Source organism: Ananas comosus, linkage group 6 (genome assembly GCF_001540865.1).
Source record: "Ananas comosus cultivar F153 linkage group 6, ASM154086v1, whole genome shotgun sequence".
Taxonomy (NCBI): Eukaryota; Viridiplantae; Streptophyta; class Magnoliopsida; order Poales; family Bromeliaceae; genus Ananas; species Ananas comosus.
Genome location: NC_033626.1, coordinates 1,084,092 through 1,105,181, shown reverse-complemented (window position 1 = coordinate 1,105,181; position 21,090 = coordinate 1,084,092). Strand labels below are relative to the sequence as shown.

Here is a 21,090-nt window from a genome sequence, read left to right as displayed (position 1 = left end):
CAGATGATACAAGGAATGCAATGAAATATTTTTGATGATTTTGATAATAGTAAGCAGCTCATGTAAGAACTTAGAAAGGGTGGGTTGATGCACCTGGAAGTAAAATTATGTCTTATTTTATATATAAGGAGCTATGTGGTTGCCCTTGCTTAATTATAACAGCAGCAATTTGTAGTGAGTCTATTGAGTTTTTGTATTCCCAAATTAGAAGCTTTAATTTGGAGATTCTACTCTTGCCCCTTTTCCCTGCTCATTTGTGGAGAGAGATTATTCCTCTTTATTTCCAACAGAGCCATCATTGCATTAGTCTCCAGACTTGGTGTCAAACTAGTCAACACCCACATTTTTTTTTTCTTTTTTTTTTTCCCATTATTCTCTTTTGTATTCTAGAACATGATTGGGCCCAGGAGGCATCATAATTTTTTCTTTCTTATAAAGCAAAGCAAATGCAAACAAGTTACTCTTGCATTATTCCTGTGCTTTGCTTCAACACCAGCCACTCAATTAATATTCCTATAAGCATGAGTTTCAGGCCATAATCTGCAGGCCAATCCCCCTTTTTTTTTGGTTCCAATCTTGACTGGCAAGATACAATCAGACCACAAAACCAGGTAGGTTTGGTTTCACTAAAAAGAAGACCAGATTTCAGGCCCCACTTCAAAACCCTTTCTTAATTGGTGTAGTGCTTAAGCTGCTTGATAACTGTATTTTAGTTGTATTTTGTAATAATCTATACTCTTGATCTGAATCATGGTTTTTCGACCTTGATATTATTTGTGCGACAATAATTTGTGTATGAACATCTAACCTATTTAAGAAGAAAACATGTTGCTCAACATGGTATATTGGTATCAGATAGTCTTGCCTGATTTTCTTTTATTTAATTGGATTCCAGATTTTTTTGTCTCTCAAAATATCTTGAGCCTGAATGGCTGAACAAAGGAAGTGTCCGATACGGCAGAATATGGAGTCAATTTGTGTTAGAGATGTACGCACACAACAGTGCAAAACTCTCTCTCACAGTCTCACTCTCACTCTCTCTCTCTCTCTCTCTCTCTCTCTCTCATGACCTTTCCGTGTAGGGTTAAATGCGTACAGGTGCATACAGGTCCTTACAAATATAGCGAATTGTAAATGTCTCTACAAAGTTCAACTGTTATATATTGTGTCTGCAAAAGATCTAATATTATTATTAAATATGTCCTTTCGGTTTGTTACCATTAGAGTATCGTTAGAGAACTGTTTATATTTTCAATTTTGCCATCACAAATATGTTCTTTTAAAAGCCACAACAGTATAATATAAAAGGAGTAAAAATATCAAAAATTAATTAGAGTTAAGTATATATTTAGCGTATGGCTAACTAAATTTTTCTAACGGATTCTAACGGCAGGAATATATTTGAAAACATTAGAATTTTTATAGAAACAATATATAAAAATTAAATTTTGTAGAAATATATTTATAATTTATCATATTTGTAGGAATCTGTATGCAATAAATCCTTCTGTAATAGATATTTTGTACAGGAACACTAACATCCATTTACACATCTCTATCTTGCATAAAAGTATTGCGAACAAAAATGGTTCTTTGTTGTCATTTCAATATGAAGTAACATATCGCTCACAATTAAGGCGGTAACCATCTCAGATGGTGACATATTGTTTATAATTACGACCGTAACCATCTCTGATGGCTCATTAAAATTGATCAGATACAAATCCACACATAAAAACAGCATACACGCCCCACACATAAAAACAGCATATAGAAGCTTAAAAAAAAAAAAAAGACCCTCACATTAGTTCACAATTGCATCATACAAAACTTATACATGATAATTGTGGATCTCAAGCAGAAGAAACCCTAGGAAATCTTAGCAATAGAGGAAAAAGTATTTTACATGCTCAGAGATCAGGTCATATACAGCAAACCAACAATAAAGAGAAAAGTTCTTAATATTAGTGTAGTCAAGCATTTTCATATATGTCAGTACCTTCTCTTCTACTTTCGTCAGGAGGAGCAGATCAAATTTATTGAATCCGATGAAACTCGGTCAGTAATTAAATAGTGATCAAATTCAATAAATTTATCTGTCGATATCTACCTCGTAGAATTATTTGGTTTAGAACACACTTCTACATATCATTGCCCTTCACCACCATCATCTTCTTGAATTCCTCAAAGTTCACCATCCCATCCCCATCCTCATCCACCTTCCTTATCATGTCATGGCAATCCTCCACCCTCCCCCCTTGCCTTAACCCAAGTGAGCTCAACACCAACCCTAACTCCTCTGCGCTTATCACCCCATCCCCATTCCCATCAAACACATCAAAAGCCTCCTTCAAATCCATCTCTCCCTCCTCCTCCTCCTCCCCCCCTCCTTTCTCACCGCTGCTCGATTTCGCGTCGCCCTCGGCCGCCACCACCGACTCGTAGATCTCGCGGAACTCCTCCAAGTCGATGAGACCGTCGCGGTTCGCGTCCACCTTCGACACCATGTGCATAACTTCTCTGCTTGAAGCGAAGAGGCCCAGCCTCCTGAACGACTCTTCGAGCTCCGTCGACGTGACGAAGCCGTCGCAGTCGTGGTCGAAGGTCGCGAAGACCGACTTGAGGTCGACTTTGTTGACGGCCACCTTCCTCACTCTCTCCTCCTCCTCCGTTTCCTCCTTTTCCTCCTTTTTGCTAGCTTTGTATGTAGCTTTTGTTTGTGTTGTGGTTGGAGTGGGGGGGAGGAGAGAGCAAATCCATGCAAAGAGCTTTGATGGTGAGAACAAGAATAGGTAGGAGTTGAGGAGGCCACAAATGAAGAGGATTGCAAACAAGAGGAGGGTTGTCATGGTGTGAAGAGAGAGAGAGAGAGAGAGAGAGAGAGAGAGGGACTTTACTCTTAACAGCTATGAGAAAGAGAGAAGGTGTATATATTTGTGTTTTAAAGAAAGAAGAGTAAGGGTCTAATGCAAGGCTAGTCCCTGCACTCTCTTGATATTGATATTGCAACTTTGGTACTCTTTTTGGATATTGATGTTGCAACTATGGTCCTGTGGGCGCCCTAGCTGAACTTTTACATCTCACGTCTAAACTCGAAACTTTTTAATAGATCTATGACATAAATTTAAGTTAAATAGGAAAAAATTACTTACGCTATTAACATGGCGTCGCTCAAACTCGAAACTTCTAGCTCTGATACTATATTAAATTATACGAAACAATTATTTTTTTTCGTCAACAACAACTCGACCCTATTTTAGCAGTCCAGCTCAAGATCCTAATATCTTCGTGGAAAGATATGCTTTGAACGTTTTTTTTTTTTTTTTTAACCTCTGCTGATGTTGTTTTTTCTTAAGGCCTTCGTTGCCTCGCCTCTGTAGCCAAATTCATCCATTCAATGGATGAAGCAGGTAGCGTGCTATTTATTCTCAAAAAAAAATAATTTTTTTCAAAAGTTTAAACTACTAAAGAACGGTGTTTTTTATGATTTTGTATTAAACAATTCCACAGATGAAGGGATATAGAATGGTTAGTGTATAAAATGAATTGGATATTCTTTGGACAATTTTAGACTAATATGTATCCCGCTATGTCATGAAAACTCGGAGACTTAAAGGATTTGATTTCAAATACTCTGTTTTGATACACGAATATCATGTTTAGTATATCTTTTTTAATTTACTGAAGAAAAATTATACTATTGAGTAAATATAGTATTAGCCGTTGAATTTATTTCTTCAAAATAAAATTTATTATATAGTAAGTAAGGCACGCCATTCTTTCACAAATTACAACTGTTAAGATCTTACAAGCAACTAAAGTTGAACTTTTTTAGCTTCCAATCAAGAAATGAAATCTTCATAGCAAATAAATATTATTAATAGTTGAGCTAGAAAACTATCAGTAGCAAACGGGCTCTGTTGCCGCCCATTTGTTTTCGATGATGGAACCTCCAAATCGACGATCGGCACCGTTGAACATAATCTATACCACTTAAAGTGTTTAGAAATCAAATTTTATACATTTTCGATATTATTCTCTTATCCATCTAGTGGACACAAAAATGAACGGCTGAAAATAAATATTCTTTAAAAAATGATGATAGGAGTCTTGTAGTCAAGATCAAGAGTATAGATCTTGTTTTAAATAGTTTAAAAAATTTTCTAACAAAATTCAATTGATTTGGATATTTTTACGCCGTTAAACGAAAAAATGCCTCGTATCGACCATTAAAGTTACAAATTTTAAAACCCTTTGATCATTAGGCAAATGATGTCGAAAAGATTTGAAAATTGATTTCTAAACACTTTAAGTGGTATAGATCATGTTCAACAGTGCCGATCGTCGATTTGGAGACTTTATCATCGAAAATAAATGAGTGGCAACGAAACTCGTTTACTATCAATAGTATTCTAGCTCAACTCATATTATTAAATATCATATTCTAATATTTAAAAAGATGCCGACTCTCTCTAGCACGAGTAGCAAAGCTAGAATTTGGCAGTTGGTATTTAAGGTACCAAGTTCGAAATCTAATTACTTTTTATATTTCTAGTTAAATTTATTTCTTAAAAAAAAAAAAAACGAAGCGGTAGCATACTATTTTTTCCTCAAAAAAGCGTAAAAGAATTTGGACTAGTTACAAAATTGGGATAATTTTCTGGGGCTAACCACACATTTCACCCCTTTCATTAAAGAATACGAATTTTGAAAAGGGTGTAAGCGCGTGGGGACGACGCGCCACCGAAAACCGCGTGAACCAAACTATAATAACTGTCCATTCGATGGCGCCTGCACACCGTAAATAATAATAATAATAATAATAATAATAATAATAAAAGAGCGGAAATGCATTGCATACAATTTCGTGCGTAAATTTTTTTATAATATTAGTATTTTTTTTTAGGATAAACACTCATTCTATAGTTCCGTATTTTTTTTATTTTAATAATTTAAAATATATTAATTTAATATCATATAATTTTATTTTTTTCTTTTCATCGTTTTTTTTATTAAATTTTTGTTAAATTATATATAAAAAATTTCAGATACTCATCTATAGTTTATTAAATATTCACTTTAATATTTTTTAATTTTAATTTTATTTTAATAAAAAAGTACAAAATTATAGAAAAGGTATTCGAAGTATCCCTATTTTTATATATATTAATTGGACGGTGAAGGTTAACTTGTAGTTGATGCGTAGAATCCTCTACACATCCTGCTATAATTTCTCGTACACTGGACGAAGAGAATTAGTTTTACTGCTGGTGATGAGCGGGGAGATTATTTTTTAAGGACAAGTAATTTTTTACCTCTGGATAGTTTTTGATTTTTTTATTTATCCTGCCTATAAGATTAATACTAAAAATATTTTTTTAATATTTCAAGTTTTTTCAAATATATTTCTAGAATTATATTTTGTTAGTAAAATGGTTAGCAACAATCATTGTTTTTATAAAATGTGTAGAGCTACTATGCTATCGGAAGCATAAAGTAGTTGGTGCTTCCGATTTTTTAGTCCTTTGATTAAAAATTCTACTGTTGAGATGATAACGGTCCGCTTAGGGTTGAGTGGTCCCCATTGGTTAATAATATTAATCCAATGGCTAGAAATGATCAATGGGGTTGATCTAAGAATTAAAAAATCGAAAGTACCAATCACTTTATACTTCCGATAGCATAATAGCTCCACTCTTATAAAATTACTATTTTATTATTTTAAATATACTCTTCTATCATCATCATTTTTTTTTTTAAGTTATCCTTAATTCTTTCCTTCAAATCTATCCATTTACTGGCACCAATTTTTTTACTTGCTCTTAAATTAGGAACAAAAAAGATATTTTAATTTTCTTTTAACTCTCTTATAAATTTAACTTGGATTTAATCTGAGACGACTTAACGAATACTAACCGCAGCAGGTATATTTTTGAGTAACGAACAAAAATATACAAATATATTTAAAACAAAAAAATAGAAATAAATAAAATATTTCAATAGTATTGACTATTAAAGAGTACATACATAGGCAATTATACCTTATTTTTTGTTTGTCCAAAATATTTCTACATAAGAAGCTGCAAAAAAAAAAAAAACAAAACAAAACAAAACACGCGTCCCAAGAAAAGAAGAAGAGTGGAGCATGGAGTATAGGGGGGGATAAAAATTGTATGGACATCGTTTCCAAACTAGTAATAATGTGGATGGGCGCCAGATGGTCCATCGGTCGAGCATGAACGAAAAAAAAGAAAACAAACTTATGCGCTCTGAATTTTTAGAGAGAGAAAGAAAAAAAAAAAAAAAGCCCTAAAAAATTACAGAAAAAAAAAGAGGACCTTTCCGGAGATGATGAGCCAACAATCTTTGGTTGCGTTGTGCTTTGCGACCTCCTCGAAGCCGTAGATCTTGTGATCGGTGGCCATCGCCTGATGCACAAAATTCCCCCAATCTCAGATCTCAAAATCGATCGGATCAAAAAGGATATGAAATAAANATTGAAGTGACTTGTTCCCTGTTGAATGTGGAACGAATTCAAAGCGAATTAATTTTTTATTTTATTTTTGATCCCTATTTAAATTGCTTTATTCATAATAAATAGGAGGAACAATTTAAAAAAAACTTCTTATGATTTCGTACTTTCTCACTTTAATATCCTGTGATTTAAAGTACATTAATTTGCCCCATGTGATTTCATTTTTTTTATTTTAGTATCAATTTTATTATTTTCTTTTCTTAAATCAGTGACAAAGTTAAAATTAAAGAATACTAAAGTAAATATTTGATAAATCTAGATGGGTATCTGAAATTTTTCTGTATATAATTTAACGAAATATTAAGAAAAAAACTGCCAAAAAGATAAAAATAAAACCACATGGGGACAAATTAATACACTTTAAACCACATGGTACTAAAGTGAGAAAGTACGAAACCACAAGAAAAATTTTTGAAAATTTTCCTAAATAGGAACAAAAGTGACTATTTAAAAGATCGGGACGAATTAAAGAAAGAAAGAAGTATTCCGCCTCCCAATAAATTGAAGTGGTTCAGAAATATTTTCGCTCCATTCGGTGCAGAAAGCTCTACCACTTGGATTCATTTAGGCTTCGTTTGGGATTGTGGGGAGATTGCGTTACGTGTACGTTAGAAAAATGCTCTGTTTGTTTTCGTACGTAATATTGCGTTCTGCATATCGCGATTAGTCAATTACGATATATTTTCTGTGGTCCCACCGGAGAACGTAGAAACATATCCCTATATGCTTTTTTCTTAACTCTATTTTATCTAATAGCGTTAGATAGACCTCAATACAAAACTAAGCCTTACATCCATAGTGTAAGACCATTATTTTTATGTTATAAAAAATTAAAATAATTTAAATTTTTTTAGACTATAAAATTACAGTTGCTCTCGCTTGCTTACAACTACAATTTTAAATTTGCCAAAAACACCTTTTTTTTTTATATTTAAAAGCGCTTCTAATCTTTTCCCATCCAATTCTATTAAATTACCGTAAAAGCTTTCACCAGAGAAGCAAGTATAAAAATAAATATTTTTAGCCACCACATTACCGAACTGAGGCTGAGTACATGTTTAAAACTAGGAGCCATAGTTCAAGTACAACAAAAGTAGGGGTCTAATAATGCAATTTATACCTCTTGTTTCTACATTTTTTTTTTAGAAAAAAAACAAAAATACTAAAATTAAAAGCATCACAAATTGCTGTGATATTTTACATTTATTGCAGTTTATTCCCTAACCGTTGTAAAAAATAATCAACTAGTTTATAAGAAAACCATTCCACCTCTATATAAAACTGACTAACTGAGAACGTTTGGTTCGCACTATAAATAATTACTAAAGATAAAATAATGCCTAAGAATCTTATTCTTACTCACTCTATTATTAAGAATGCGATATTCCGATATTTAATTCGCATGGTTATATTATTTAGTTCTATTATTTAAAATTATAAAAAATATACAATTAATATATTTATTTTGTTAATTAATTTCAGATAATACTATAAAAAATTTCCATATTTTCTTAGAAAAAATCAGATATTATGATTATCTCAATCTATTAATATATAGATACCAACCCTCCCTTAAAAGAATAAGATTAGTATTTTAGAATGAAATTCATTCCGAAATAAATCGAACATTACCGATTATATTACTTAGTACGTTTAGCCAAATACCGCCATAATTTTTTTAGTCCAATTGGACTATTGGAAATCTTAACAAGAAAATGCAAACCAAACACACCCTTAGGGTGCGTTTGGTTCGCATTATAAAAGATTACTAGGAATAAAAATATGTCCAAAAATCTTATTCCTATTCATCCTATTATTAAGAATGTAGCATTTCTGTATTTGGTTCGCATAATCATATTATTTAGTCACGTTATTTAAGATTACAAAAAAATATACAATTTATTTATTTATTTATTTATTTATTTTTAAATAATGCTACCAAAAATTTTAATATTTTTTATAAAAAAGGGAGAGAGAACATAGGTTAGAAAGAGAGAGAGTATAATTAAAAAAATAGGAAGAAAAATAGAGTCCATGTTAGAGAGAGTGAGAGAGTTGAGATTTTTAAAAAAAGGGGGACAAAGAGCTTAGTTTAGAGAGAGAAAAAAGAGTTGCAGTTTAGCGAGAAAAAAATAAGTTTAGAGAGAGATATAAGGTTAGAGTGTAAAAGAAAATAATACCAATTAGTCGGGTATGGAGAAAGAAAGAGATTAGACATATTATGATTACTCTAATTCATTAAAATGAGGATACCCACCCTTCCTCAAGGAAATGAGATTAGTACTTTGGGATGAATCTCATTCCCAAGTAAATCCAATATTACCAACTAAATTACTTGGTGCATTTAGTTAAACACCATCATATTTTTTTATTCTGATTGAATTACTAGGAATCTTAAAAAGATAGCGCGCACCAAACGCACCCTTAAAGGTCATTTGCAGCAAAAGTCACCGGTTTGCGTAGGCACGGCCCTATAGTCCAAAATATGCCAAAGTTTAGAGACTTAAGTTTTCAAATGAGAAGTGCAGGGACCAGCTCACAATATCAGGATAGTATAGGGACTTTTCAATACATTTAGTCTAAGCAAATCCTTACTAATAAACAATCCTAAAATAAACCAAGACAAATTAAAATGGAAGCAAAAAATTAGCTAGGCTATTTAAGTTGCAAGCATATGCATTAGAAATCAACACTTTGATTTAGGCGACGAATGAAGCAACAAAGAAATGCTACATAAAGTCGTCGTTAGGGCTTTCGCTCATACTCTCCTTAAGTAATATTAAAACAGCAACTAGTACCGGTAGCGACACCATTACTAAAGCTTGAACTATATTGGGTCTCGTTATATCGGGGAGAAGAATACTACCGTATTTGATGGCCGAAGCGCCGCCGACCGATCCAGCTGCTAATTTCCACAGGTAGTTTGAGTCATCCTGTTATTACGATGAACGAGTAAACTTTTGAAAACAAACAGTACACTTGCTAACTTGAAGGAATTTTCGAAAGAAAGAGATTATACTGCAAAGGAATAGGCAGGACAAGCAGCAGCAAAAAGATTTACAGTAATAAATAACTTGGAAGAGGACGACCGACATTTCATGAATCTGATGCTAAATTTGAAATGATGTACACCATATTACTAGTTGTTAATCATCCTGTTCAAGCATAGAATCCTACGATGGGATGCGAAGGTTCCAAAATGTTGCGCATGACTTTTATAAGGAGATTTCAAAAGTTGGAAGTTTTGTACCGGCCACCGTCCATAGAAGTGTTGTTTGAACAAAGTGACTCAAGAAGCCCTAATAGTTTTCTCATCAAAATCAACTCAACAGCTTCACACTAAAGCCAGAAGTTGAGGCGCCTATAAGGAGATTCCGCTTTGGTGCTCAAAACCCTTAGCTTCTACTTCTTCAGTAAATAAATCCGTTTCTTAAGCAAGACTAAATAACTTCTTACAAAATGAGCCCTTTGTTTGATGTCATATGAAATGCAAATAACTTCCTGTTCTCTTATATTCTCTTTTCTGGAAAATTATGACATGAACATGTTACAAAACAGGAGTACGAATTACATTAAGGAAACGAATGATATTACAGAGATGTATACAAGAGAACCCGATGCAACAATTAAACATCCTAAGTCGCTTGAGCCGAAAAGGGAACAAATTTATGCGGCCAACCAAGTACTTACGCTGAAAGAATACTAACAAATCGAATTCCATTGTAGATAGTAGATCCTCCGTAAGGATTATGCTTCTATCTGATTTCAAAGAGGCCGAGCAACCAATCCAGTATCATGCAGTGCAGTCAACCGATTAACCGAAGGAACCTATTTCAGAAATATGATACTCTAGATTTCATTTTATTTTGAGATTTTTGCAAGGTTCAAGATTATAATAGTTAGTAATACGAGTCTAGAGACTCGCATATATTACAACACCTTCTCTTCCCTTTTAAAGTTTTCAAACCATTGGATGTCTTCGACGCGAATTCATAATTAAACATACATTTTATTAGAATTTATGACTAGATACTAGAAATTCTCACCAGTTCTAGTTTAGTGAATGCTCATACCAACTAAGATGCAAAGATTCACCAATTCAGAAGGAGATGTTATCATTCTTAAAACAAAAACTATATGATTCCGCATATGCCGCCTAAAAAGGTGCCGATTTTTTCTAAGCCCTAGGGCTTTATAAAGAATTATTCATGTACATGCTATCAGAGCAATTACACTCAAGAAAAATTGGGGATTTCACTAAATCGAACCACGATTGCATCAGATATAATATCTCAAATCACTTTTTATCAACTGCATCAAATTTACTAAAAACCCTCAATAAACTTGAGGATGCCTCACTACATGTTTATCCCTTTCCACTCAAAGATCGAGTATCTCCATTAAATTAAACTCTTCAAACACATAAAAAAAAAAAAAAAAAAACAGAGAGAGGCGAGGAGAGCAAACCCTAGCGGACGAGAGGAACGCGTCGGCGACGCCATCGGCGCCGCCTAGTTCGTCTGCTTCTGCCTCTGCTTCTGCTTCTCTGCGTTGGTTCGGCTTCAGGGCGAAGCAGAAGCTTCCCCGCGGAGGCCCCTGCTTCTTCTTCTTCGCCCATCCGGGGAATCTAGGGTTTGTTCGAGGAGAAGGAGGAGGAGGAGGGAGAGAGCGGGGTAGAGAAGAGGGGAAGCGTAGGCGAGCCCCATTCCACGCAGCTACTATCGCCATTACAACGGTGGAGTGAGCGATTTTTTGTTCTAAGTATAAGCCAATTTGAAAGACCCCTCAACTCCTCTTTATTTACAAACAGACCACCCAATTTTTTAAAATTTTAATTATACCCCCCAACCTTTTAATTTTGGAGTTTTTGAGCTACTAAATCCACAAAATCTTTTAAATATAAAAATAAACATTCAAAATTTTTATTTATAAAAATAGACCGATAAAAGCGGTAAATTATTTACTGCTTTCTAAAAATTTCACAGCTTTTATTCTAATTTATATATTTTCTACATCCAAACATTAAATGGTGTATAATATTAAACATTAAAAATAATTTTAATTCTTCAAAAAAAAAAATGATAAATAATTTACAGTATTTAAAAAGCTATAATTCATTCACCGTATAAAACTAATTTTGTAAATAAATTTTTTGAAGGATTATTTTTACAATAATAGTATTTTCTATGACTATTAATAAAAAAAATTCTTTTAATTAAGTTAATTTAAATTAATCAAAAATACTACTTTAAATTTATAATTTATATTAATTAGTTACTTTAATATATTTATAGTTGCGAGAAATGAATGAAGTATACTTTACGGACAAAACCAAGCTTTTCCATATTTGAGTTGCCTTGACATGTTTACTCTCATCACATCAACCATATCCAACACTTCTAAGATGTTCTTCTTGGAGATGACATCTTGAAATAGAATTCAAATGTCAGCAAAAATGATTTAGGTTGTTACAGAGATCCTTCCAGTTTAAGCACACAACAAAGCAAAACTTGGGGAAGGAGCATAACTAAGAATAGGCACCAAAAACTCGAGTAAAAGCGCGCATGTAACAAGAGTTAGAAGTGGGCTTTTCGTTTTCGCGCCGTGTACTTCGTGTCTGGGGGTACAGCATGACCTTTTCTTCGCATCTGTTCCTTTTTCTTCAACACCCATTCCCTTCCTTTGCCCTTTTTGTTCACCCTAAACTTCTTCCTCGGCCGATTGCGCTCGAAGATGCCAACCTGCATTAAAGAGAGAGACAGAGAAATATAAAGAGATGAAGAGAACATCATAATGCGCAATCTCAATCACAGTTTTAAGTATTCCTCTGAATTGGTCATTACTAGTTCTTCGAACTTCTCCTGATACACTATACTTCAGGAAAAAGATATGGGTTGCCACAGATTTTAAACCAGCCTATGCGATCGAGGCGTAATTTCCAAGACTTACGGAATGGTACATTAGCAATAAATGAGACATGCAATAGAGTTAGTTGGCAACAAATCATAATCAATCATTAACTAGATGGAGAAAAGTAAATTTTTTATCAGGAAACCTTGGTGAAAGCTTACCGTTTGGCTTTCCTCACCATCACTCTCATCGTCATCGCTACACAGCTCACCATTTTCGCCTTTGCCCTTGGGAAGAGATGTTTGCACAGATGGCGGACCACAAGTAAGAACAAGGTAGGCTTTCCTTGCTTTTGAGCTGAAAGAAAGAAAATGCTGGAGTTAGATCACCTGTTGCAGTAACCAAAATGTAATAAAAAATTATAGGTCACATTCAGAAATTCAAGAGTTTGTCTTATTCAAGAGTTTTACCAGCATAAAATAACAAGTTAAGAAAAACTGCATGAATTGCTAAGGGACTTCCATATTTCAATCAATGAGCGTGTTTATTCTTACGAGTTTTAAAAAACGAAAACACAGTAAGTTAAAACACACATTTATCAACACATAGACAACGTGTAACACGCACATATGTTGGAAAAAGAGAAATAATGAATGATTACGGTGCATGTAGATTCCAAGCTGCATTAAGAGCAATAGATTGTGAAATCACTGCCACACCTGTGAGGCCAATCAACTACCACACCACCAGCGAATCCAGCACGCATGGCATAAGTCATGATCATCTCACTCTGGTCCATATTTTCAGCATAAAGCTGTAAAACTGCTCTTGCGCCCCTCGCTAGGCATCGATACAATGATCCAAAGAATGCCCTAAGATGGAAGCATCAATACATGTAATCAGAACAGTCCGAAAAAAAAAAACGATATCTAAGTCCAGCAACAAATGGGGAATTTTTTTTTTAAAAAAAGAAAAAAACTAGCTGCATACTTCAGTCGCATTCTTGGTTCATGAGAAGACTTGTCAGCATAGCATAACCACTGCAAAAGTTCATACACATCAACATCAATCAGGAGGAATACTTGGAATCCAGGTGCAAAGAAATCAAATGATTCAAATTAAAAGCCAAAACCCACAAGCATGATACATTAGAAAATCTACTGTAAAGTCCATTACGTTAATGAAGGAGCAAATTAATACTAAAATAGTAGACTGACAAAGTAGAGAGTTATATAGGTCAAAGGTAGAAGGCAACAGGAAAAGAGTCACTCTAACAAGACATACAGAAAAATGTTCAAGTTAGAACCAAGCATATCACTTAGTATCCAAACTTCAAAGGTAAATATCTGTAGAAGAAAGAAATCCTTAGTCAAACATATGTAGTAGTTCTAGAAGGAAGCAGCTACATCGATCACTAAGAATGGCTCTTTCAAATGTAAGCCAAACAAGGAAGAATCACAAAAATTAAGGTAATCCTCGAAAATCGAGTCTAGAGTTCACATATTTCTCAGATGTTGTCTGGCATGTTCTTCAAAAACTAGTCTAGGTTTTCAACAAGTGATATTTAATAAACCATGTTCGTACCAGGAAACTTTATTCTTCCATAGAAGTATAAACAGGAAGGACGGACTTAAAATAAGTGAAAGGGGTTAGCAAGGGAAATTGTATAACTTGTAAAAAGTAATTGCAATCATAGAATCATTTCCCATCTCCTGGAAATAATTGTTTCCACTAATAAGTGCAAAAATAGGCATGATTATGAATCATCCTGTGCAAGAAAAGAGAGGGTTGAAAGAATCAGAGCTGACCTGAACAGCTGAAATACTGATTGCGCCATCAATAACTCCTGGCCGCAAGCCTAATCCCTATATACAAGTTCTTATCAGAAACAGATTAATGATGACAAAGGCATAACTTGAAGACATAATTGTCACAAACCAACAAAGAGACAAACAAATTTTGGACTAAGCATCTAAATTTAAAATTTGCAAAATAGATATGCAACAGTTAGTGCTCATATTTGCCAATCCATGTCAGCACTTTAGAAGCAAACCAAACAATCAATGAGATCCACTTAAGAGCCACTTTCAAATTATTACAACTCACATGTCTATAATAATAAATTCAAACATGATTCAAAACCAACGGTAGTGCCAGTCCTAGCACGTGTTCTGTCCAAATTCAAATGACAAAAAATTGGATCTATTAATTATTTCCAAACCAATAAATCAATTTGAATATTCGTGAAAACCAAAAAAAGTAGAAATAGCTAATAAGATATAACATTAATAACTGATGATTCTACCTGGAACACCAATATATGTCTGGTCCAAACACTTCTATAACGACTGAACTTCTTAATGCAATATGGGAAGAACTCATTTCACACAAATAACTGGAAACTAGAAGGTTTAGATGAAGAAAATGACAAAAAAAAGAGGCTTTCAAAAACAGAGATTTCTGTTAGTACCTGGCCCATATCAGCAAGTAGGAGATCCCCCTCTGCTTCACGCTCCAATGCGACGTCTAAAAGATTAAATATTCCACTGGTGAGGCGGCATGAAAGAATGTATACAATAATAATTCAAAAGGGAATTAAATTGGTACACAAAGTTTTTTTTTTTAAAAAAAAACAAATTACGAACCTAGCATTGACTGCGAGATGTCATAACCAATCCAGTGGTGCCCATGCTCAGACAAGGTCTCACCACTAAGTCCAGACCCACACCCTATTAAAGAAAATTTAAGAGGAAAAAGATTTTTTTTAAAAAAAAGGGGATTAAAAAGTGTAAATGAAACAGAATTGCAATACAAGCAGTGGCCTTTATTAAGTGATTTCTTAATCAAAATACTAAAGAAACAAATTTATCAGAAATTATAATGCGATTGTTGATTTATCAGCAGTACAACAGTATGAAACTCTTATACGTCAACCAAACCTCAAATTTAAAGCACAATCATTACAAAGTACTAGCAAATTCAAGAATTTCATGTACGGGCCTGTTTAGCCTTGCGGTTGGCAATAGTGTTGTTTAATGAAGTGTCTTCTGAGCAGACACTATATTAAGAAAGCCTAAAAATGCTTCTTTATACAACAGAACCATCCAAAAGCACCAAATTAGAACTTTTGCTTTTAAGGCTTAAAATCCCTTCGTGCTTCCAGCATAAGCAAAAGCTCAAAACTTGTTTGTTTGTTAAACGCCATGCTAAGATTGTGTCTGCTAAGAATAGAAGCAAAATCGGGACCAAACAAGCTCTAAAATATAGATTCAACAAACATACATATAAAAGGTCATTATAAATAGAATACTAGACATACATAATTTAAAAGTGACCTTACGTTGAGCAGCAGTACAACAATATGAAACTCTGATACATCAACCAAAAGTCAAGCGTAAACGACAGCCATTAGAAAACACAAGCAAATTCAATTGTGTTGTCGAATGAAGTATAACTAGAAAGACTATATGAATAAAGCCCAAACTGCTTCTTTATACACTATAAAGATCCAAAAGCACCAAATTAGAACTTCTGCTTTTGAGGCTCAGAATTGTTTCATGCTTCCCGGATAGCCGGAAGCTCCAAACTTTTTCGTTTGTTTCATGCTATGCTAATATTGCAACTGCCGAAAGCAGAAGCACAATCAGGGGCCATATAAATTCAATAAATTTACATATCAAAGATCAGTATAAACAGGCACATGTATAAAATTTAAAATCGACCTATATCAAGCAGAAGCCGGGGAATTCCATCGTTCGGGAGGGCGAGAAGCTCGAGCGCTCTCTCGGAGATCTTCGCCTGGAAATAATGCATCAAGAAATGAACCAAATCAACAAACCAAAACACCAACAAAACGAATCCAATCGAGAACACAAACAAGTATTAACCCAAAACGCACTTGGATCTCGATCATGCGAGAGGATGTGGTGTACTTGCGCGCCTCCGACTCGTTGTAGAAGATCTCCGGCGGGGCCTGAAGCTCCGGCCGCGGCATCTCCGCCTCTCTCTCTCTCTCTTCGCTGAGCTCGGAAATAGGGGGCGGAGGAGAGAGGAGAGATTGGAGGAGAGAAAAAGAGAGGGCGTAGAGAGAGAAACAGCCGCGAACGCTACCTAGGGTTCTCTCTCTCTCTCTCTCTCTCTCTCTCTCTCTCTCTAGGGTTTTGAGGAGGGTCGGTGGCGGCGAGGTTAGGGTTCCGGCGACGTTTTAATGCGGTTCGGTTCGGGCTTAAATCGGTTTGTTGTATAAACTCGGTTGACTTTTTAGGATATCAACGGCTCGGATTTGAGCGAATTTTTAAAAATCTAATATGAATTTAATTACCAAACTCAAAATTCAAATGTGAGCTCGAATATGAAAATCCAAACTTAAAATAATAATTATTATTTTATGATATTTCAAAATATATTATATTAGATTTAAAATTTTAAAATATAAATTTAAATATAACATCATATATTTATATATATTATATAATGTAAAATTAATTCGGGTTTGGATCGAAATCGGGTTTCGGTTGGATACAGATAAATCCATACTTGAATTTTAATCTGTCGAATTTTTTGTTTTTTATATTTTTATCTAAAACTATATCCATTTAGTATCTGCTAAACCTGTCAAGTTCGGTTCAGATTCGAACTAAATGTCAAGTATCCGTACCCATCGAGCCAGTTCAATCCACCCAATTTTACAGGACAAGAAAGATGATTGTTTCACCCAAAGTGCAAGCAGATAAAATTACTTTTGATCATACAAATTTATTTTTGTTATCTGGTTTGTTTAAATTAAATTTGTTTATAATTTTTGCTTTTTTTGAAACTTCGTAATTGACTCAATAGCACGAAGTGCTTGATACTATCGATAGTATAATAACATAACTTTATATATATAGTTATATACACACACCTTGGCAGCTAAAAATGGGTATCATGTTTTCTACATAAAATAATATTTATTTTTTAAATTTATATTTTGATTATATTGATGACAAATTGATGATGAGTGATACATCAATACATCATCCTCAATTTATATATTTTTATTATTATTGCTTAATTTTCTTTCATAATTTTATAATCTTAATAAAATATTATAAATTCAAAAATGTGAATTTAAATACTAACTCTATATCTTGTATAACTAGTGTAGGAACCCGCGCGATGCGGCGAATATAATCATATTTGATTAAATTTAATAATATAAAAAATACTTTAAAATTTTTAAAATAAAATTATAATTCAATGAAAAACAACGAAAGATAAAAAAAAAAATTATAGGAGAAAAAAATTTATTACATAGAAATCGGACCCCCTTTGTATCCTCATTTAGGGCATTCTTTACTAACACCGATGATTTCGTGAAGTATCACAGTGCCTTCAACCCCTTTTCGGCAAGCCCATATCTTAGCTGATACTTTACGTCCTCTGAGACCATTAGAGAAGAGGGATGCCCACCCTTTATATAACTATACATTACAAATTTAAATGGTCGAGATCGAGGGAGAAAGGTACGAGGCTAGGGTTAGAGTTCGACTAACTCGACGTTGACGGTGAGAGCAAGGGCAGCACGCCGGCAAGGCTTGAGATTGGAGCGGACGTAGTAGGCAAGATCGTGAAACTAATGAGGGGGAAGTTGAAGCAGTGACGTTACAGAGAAGGAATTAATAAGACGAGAAGCCGAAGAGACATATGTTACGGATAAGAAATTAATAAGACAGAAGCCGAAGAGGCAGATGTTACAGGAAAGAAATTAATGAGATAGAAAGCCGAAGAGGCTGACGTCAATAATTGGAGAGTAGAAATTTTAGAGTGAAAAGGAGGGGGTGAAGGAGGAATTGCCACGTGGCAAACTCCAAGAGAAATAATATATAGGTATAGATAGATATAGATGATGATAAAAAAATATTGTGATATTTGTTTTAGTTATTTTTTAATTTCCTCTCTTTTGCTCCATTGGCAACTAATAATAGGCGACAAAATTTCAGAAAAATGCAAAAAAAAAAAAAAAATGTTTTTTGAAATTTAACCTTCTTTTTTTTTAACTTTTCTTTTCTAGTACTTTGTTAACTAGTAATAGAGTTTAAAATTAAAAATCATGTATGCAACTAATTAAATTGGGCCAGTGGGAAAAAAAAAGAGAAAATATGGTTTTTTTTATTTCAGCCTTTTGAGATGGATCGGGTCAACATTTAAGACCCAAAAGTATTTGCGACCCGATTTGAGCCAACCTGTGCTCAACTCGAATATGACTCAACCCAAATTGTTGCGTTTTATGTGTTATACTTAAATATGTAAATTCACTTATATTTAAGTCTAAGATTTCAAAATGTAGAGTCCATATGAGTATATTGACTGTCACATTCAAAAAAGGGGGGGAAAATGTGTTGATTATCGGGTCGGGCCGGATCTCGTTTGCTCGTGGATTTGTTGGATCGGTTAACCGGCCCTAACTAGGCTCAGTATTTTCACATGCCCATTATTTTTTTTTTTAAGTGAGTATTTATGCAATTAGGAAAATAATTTTGATAACACTATAAATTTACTTAGAACTTAGATATGTCTATATAGAGAATGACAAGGAAAAATTTGAAAAATTTAACTAAGTTCGAAATGTACAGCTCCTTAGATTGGATCTACAAACATTGGCACGCGCCGTGCCATAGCCGATCGGCTCCACAAGCACATGTCGCGCGCCCCACCGTCCTTTTCGTTCTCTCGTTCTCTTCATGATTCTTTCTTTTTCTTTTTTACTACATCTTACCACCATTATAAGGCTTTTGCGTGGTTGGATTCGGTACAAGGACCGTCTCTACTGCTTCTGCTGCTGCTTCTGCTGCTGCTGCTGCTGCTTCTTCTTTATTGACAAACGTAAATGCCGAGAAGATCAATTTAATATTTTGAAAATCTGTTAGGGTTTGATTTAACTTCTTGTGGTTGAATTTTGATTCTTACTAGGATTGATGCAACAAATGAAAACAATGGGCCAAATGTGATTGATTACATATTGTGCGGTTGTCACACTTATTATTGTGGTGGTACTACATTGGTTGTGAACATGCATGGTGCAGTTATTTTGTGTCAGTGTCATTATCACATTGGAACATCAAATTACTATGTGCACATAGTCTCATGGCTCATATTTATTATTATTAAATATTTTAGATCATATTTAGCGAGTTAGGTCGCTGGTGCATGCAACTGTTGTACGATACGCGAAACACGCATTTACTAATCGGTCCTATACACGACAGAAGGTCTCTAAATATCTTTTAGGTTTGACTCGATGGCTTAGAATGAAAAGACCGATCAGATGCTGATAAAGAGTTTTTCATTGCACAGTTCAATGGTTGGCAAATAAAAATACGTAAATAGTAACTCGTGTCGATCTAACTCTGGTTCGCGGTCAATCCAAAACAATCTAATCTAACAAAGAAATAAAAACTCAATGAATAAGTAACACTAAATACAATATTATGCTTAATTTAAATAACTCTCTCTCTCTCTCTCTCTCTCTCCAACCATATCATCTTTTAAGATCATAAGGACCACTGCTCCATGTCTATGGATTTAAGTTCTTTAGGAGAAAAAACAAGCTATGCTGCTCCTTTTCTGCATGATTTTACATATCAAAGAAAAAGGGTATTCATTATATGGGGTTGGGATTGGTGTAAGGGGTAGTACCCCATTTTTTATTTTTTTATTTTTTATTTTTTATTTTTAAAATTTTTGGGGACCATGTTCACTCTATCACACATTGAGTAATCCATCCCCCCTTATTTCCAAGGAAGGAAAGGCTATATGTAATCACATGGTTGCATGTGATTATTATGTGAAGTGAGCATTGGTCGGTTCGGTTCGATTAAAAAAAAAGAAAAATTTAGATTCTAAAAAAATACTGAATTATCGGTTGAACCAACTAAATTGGAGATCATTTGCCATATCTAATTTCTGTGAATATATAGCTTGAGATGTTGCTAATGAAAATATTATCTAGGCAATTGACAATTGGGATTAATCCACTTAAATTATTTTTAATTGAGCCATTACAAGAGGATCAAGTTAGGGTTTAATCAAGTTAATTACTAGCTCAAAAGGGAACTGATTTTTGGTTGAGTTAGTTAAAAGAGGATCAAATTAGGGTTTAATATATTGAGTTAGAGAGTGCGTCTGGTATGCTTCTGGAAGCACGGAGCGCTCCGTGCTTCCAAGTTGTTTTCGATGTTCGGACTTTCGAATCGACGATCGGCTCCGTTAGATTTGATCTAGAGTATTTGAAGTATTTAGAAAATAAATTTTGCTATTTTTCGATATCATTTGCCTAGTGATTGAAGTGGCTCAAAATTGTTTAATATAAAAATGTTTAAACATCGTTCTCTAACAGCTTAACCTTTTAGAGTACGTACAACGGTTGTTTCACATGGTATCAGAGCAGGAGGTCCTGAGTTCGAGCCACGCTAGGCTCCTAGCATATTAATTTCCTCCCATTTAATTCAAACTCACGTCATGGGCCGATTAAAAAAAAGTCTCGAGCCCAGACGTGAGGGGGAGCGTTAAATATAAAAATGTTTAAAAATCGTTCTCTAACAGCTTAAGCTTTTAGAGTACAACGGTTGTTTCACAAAAATCAGCGGCTGAAAATAAAAATCTTACAAAATATGATGATATGACATTAAAATTTTAGATCAAAGTTATTAATCTTGTTTTATATG

The 21,090-nt window shown here is 34.0% G+C and overlaps 3 protein-coding genes across 3 annotated transcripts; all 3 read right to left on the bottom strand.

Moving 5' to 3' along the window:
• On the bottom strand, positions 1,759-2,683 carry LOC109711191 (calmodulin-like protein 7; the record flags this gene model as incomplete). Its single annotated transcript, XM_020234122.1, is given in 1 exon segment — positions 1,759-2,683. A coding segment is annotated over 1 exon segment (542 nt), but the record flags the coding sequence as incomplete, so codon positions are not given.
• On the bottom strand, positions 9,163-11,301 carry LOC109711266. The gene is made up of 2 exons (XM_020234219.1): positions 11,003-11,301; positions 9,163-9,468 (listed from the first exon to the last, which is right to left on the bottom strand). Exons 1-2 carry the CDS (start codon positions 11,261-11,263, stop codon positions 9,265-9,267), a joined length of 465 nt encoding a protein of 154 aa, XP_020089808.1. The 5' UTR covers positions 11,264-11,301; the 3' UTR covers positions 9,163-9,264.
• LOC109712230 (probable 18S rRNA (guanine-N(7))-methyltransferase) lies at positions 11,854-16,604 on the bottom strand. The gene is made up of 9 exons (XM_020235684.1): positions 16,284-16,604; positions 16,108-16,183; positions 15,031-15,114; positions 14,856-14,911; positions 14,194-14,250; positions 13,376-13,425; positions 13,105-13,257; positions 12,607-12,742; positions 11,854-12,276 (listed from the first exon to the last, which is right to left on the bottom strand). The coding sequence occupies exons 1-9, from the start codon at positions 16,377-16,379 to the stop codon at positions 12,112-12,114; spliced, it is 873 nt and encodes a 290-aa protein (XP_020091273.1). The 5' UTR covers positions 16,380-16,604; the 3' UTR covers positions 11,854-12,111.